This window comes from Miscanthus floridulus, unplaced genomic scaffold, assembly GCF_019320115.1.
Source record: "Miscanthus floridulus cultivar M001 unplaced genomic scaffold, ASM1932011v1 os_2268_1, whole genome shotgun sequence".
Taxonomy (NCBI): domain Eukaryota; kingdom Viridiplantae; phylum Streptophyta; class Magnoliopsida; order Poales; family Poaceae; genus Miscanthus; species Miscanthus floridulus.
The window spans coordinates 1-2,351 of record NW_027098195.1 but is presented as its reverse complement, the minus strand read 5'-3'; the positions used below and the strand labels follow the sequence as shown (position 1 = coordinate 2,351).

The 2,351-nt window shown below is 36.2% G+C and overlaps 1 protein-coding gene across 1 annotated transcript; it reads right to left on the bottom strand.

The window, feature by feature from the left end:
• Positions 1–521: 521 nt before the first annotated feature.
• Positions 522–2,339, bottom strand: LOC136534763 (histone-lysine N-methyltransferase ATX4-like). The gene is made up of 5 exons (XM_066527136.1): positions 2,200–2,339; positions 1,856–1,942; positions 1,400–1,474; positions 1,215–1,315; positions 522–883 (listed from the first exon to the last, which is right to left on the bottom strand). The coding sequence occupies exons 1-5, from the start codon at positions 2,200–2,202 to the stop codon at positions 793–795; spliced, it is 357 nt and encodes a 118-aa protein (XP_066383233.1). The 5' UTR covers positions 2,203–2,339; the 3' UTR covers positions 522–792.
• Between the last annotated feature and the right edge of the window lie 12 nt (positions 2,340–2,351).

The window sequence follows — 2,351 nt, the reverse complement described above, 5'->3', positions numbered from 1 at the left end:
ATTGCTTTGCACGGTTTGCGATTTCCAAGTTCCAGCAGCACATGAAACTGCAGTTATTTCGTTTTTAGTTTGTAAAAATGACAAGGGAATATAAATGTTAGCTGGGGCGGATATTTTCGGCTTCTGATCAGAGAAGAAAGAAAGAGAAAAGGACCCAACGTCGCTTTGCAAGGATTCGATTTCTAGGTCCCAACAGCGCACAACCCTGCGGTTACTTTGTCTTTAGTTTAAAGATGACAAGCATACAAACGTAGATCAACAATGAATCAAATTATATAAAAATTTAGGGCATAAAACTTGCATAAATAGTTGTATTAAAAAAAGACTCTGAGATGGTATCGGTTCTTTATCAAATAAAAATATATTGTAAGAAATTATAGATTTTGTTTGACTTTTCTATAATCAAAATACATTTACATATCAGGATGGAGGGAGTACAATGCAGAGAGGCCTCAATTGTATGATGATTCTGAAGTATACTGAAGAATATGGACATGGAGTACAACGCACAGAGGCCTCAATTGTATGATGATTCAGAAGTATATTGAAGAATATGGACATGTCATGATGTCAATGTCTGCTGATGTGCATGATCGTGCTCAACATGACACAAAAAATTTTATTTGAAAAAAAATGAACTGTCCCTAGTGAATACAACTGTGGTATTTACAGGAATGGAAGCTCGACTTTTGAGCTCTAACTAAACTTATTCTAAGATGAATGTAAACAAAAATGGGGGGGAGATCAACATATACCACAACTATGTCAGTGATCCTCTGACATCTAAGTAAACTAATTCATGAATTTCCGGCAGTTAGCAGTCTGGCAAAGGCATGGCACTTTCCGTTCATCAGCCTCATCTGTATCAAACAGGTAGTCATACCTGAAATTAAAACAACAAATAACATGATGAGTCGAGTTGTGTGTTTATGACCCCGTTTCAAAATGTAAGCCGTTTTCGTTTTGTCCCAAGTCAATCTTTTGTAACTTTGACTAAGTTTATAGAGAATTAACACCTACAATACCAACTAAAATGCACTACCAAGACATAATGGTGGATTTAATTAAACGAATTTGATCTTAGTACATTATTCTACAAACTTACACAAAGTTAGAGGATTTCGACTTAGGACAAAACTAAAATGACATACATTTTGGAACTGATAGAGTAGTAGAGAAGTTCAACAAAGAGAGATTCATTTCACATAACATACGTTAGCTCATCACCAGCACAAACATTTTTCTTAGCTATTAGAACAATACGACTTTCATCATGTCCAACACTCATAATCCTTGCATAGCAGTTTGGTGTGCACTGCATCAAAAAGTAAAAAAAAAATGTCAAATGAACATCTATTTTAGAGCTAAACATATTTGAAATTTGGCATATGATCCTTACAGAATGATTGATCAATCGTGCCACATTTCCTTTGTCTGTGGCATCAACAACCACTTCCTCACTGATTTTGAAAAGCTGTGCACACAAAGGAAAGAAATCAATAAAATGTAAATTATCAACTCACTAGACAGTGAAGTAGAAAAGACAAGTTCAATAAAGATATCACCAATAATTGTAAAATGTGAATACACGCAACATGATTAAAACACGTCCCCTCTTTCACCATTCAAAATATCAAGAGTAGCAGAAAAGGATTATCAGAGATGAAATTGTTTGATCTTCCTCCTGCGCTACTCCAGAGCTTCCATAACAAAATTGGCATAATAAGCTCACCAGGGCCATAACCGCATATGCATTGTACTTAGAGAGAATGCAATTGCCCGGGGAGAAATCTATTCAAGAAGTTCTTTACACCACATATTTGATGAACCAATGTAACAATGTCAGAAGACTCACATAGCAATCTTTGCCTTGCACACGATATTTTTCTTCCCGTAAATCAGCTACACTTCGTCTAACCTGCTCACCGCGATACTCAAGGACCTGAAAATATATAAATAAAGAAGATACGGAAGCAGTGGACTTATGAGAAATCAACTCTAGTAATTCAAGCTCAGTGAAAGGAATGGGGCAGAAAGAAACTCCGAATTTACCGGAGGGTTAGTAGACCACCGATTGTTACAAAATATGAGAAATTATAGAGAAAGTGAGCACTGTCATCACAATGAAGTAAATCTAGGTTCCTAGTAGCGACAATTCTGAAGAGAACATGGCATATGCCACATAGTCAGGGAAAGTACCATTTCTCCTTCTTGAATGTCCCTCCGAGCAAAAAGTCCCCACCTATGAATTCCTGATCTACCAAAGCATACTCTACCATGCTCTGTTTTCTGAAATAAGAAAAATAAATCATAATATCATACTAGCACAGAAGCCAGAAGGTACTACAGAA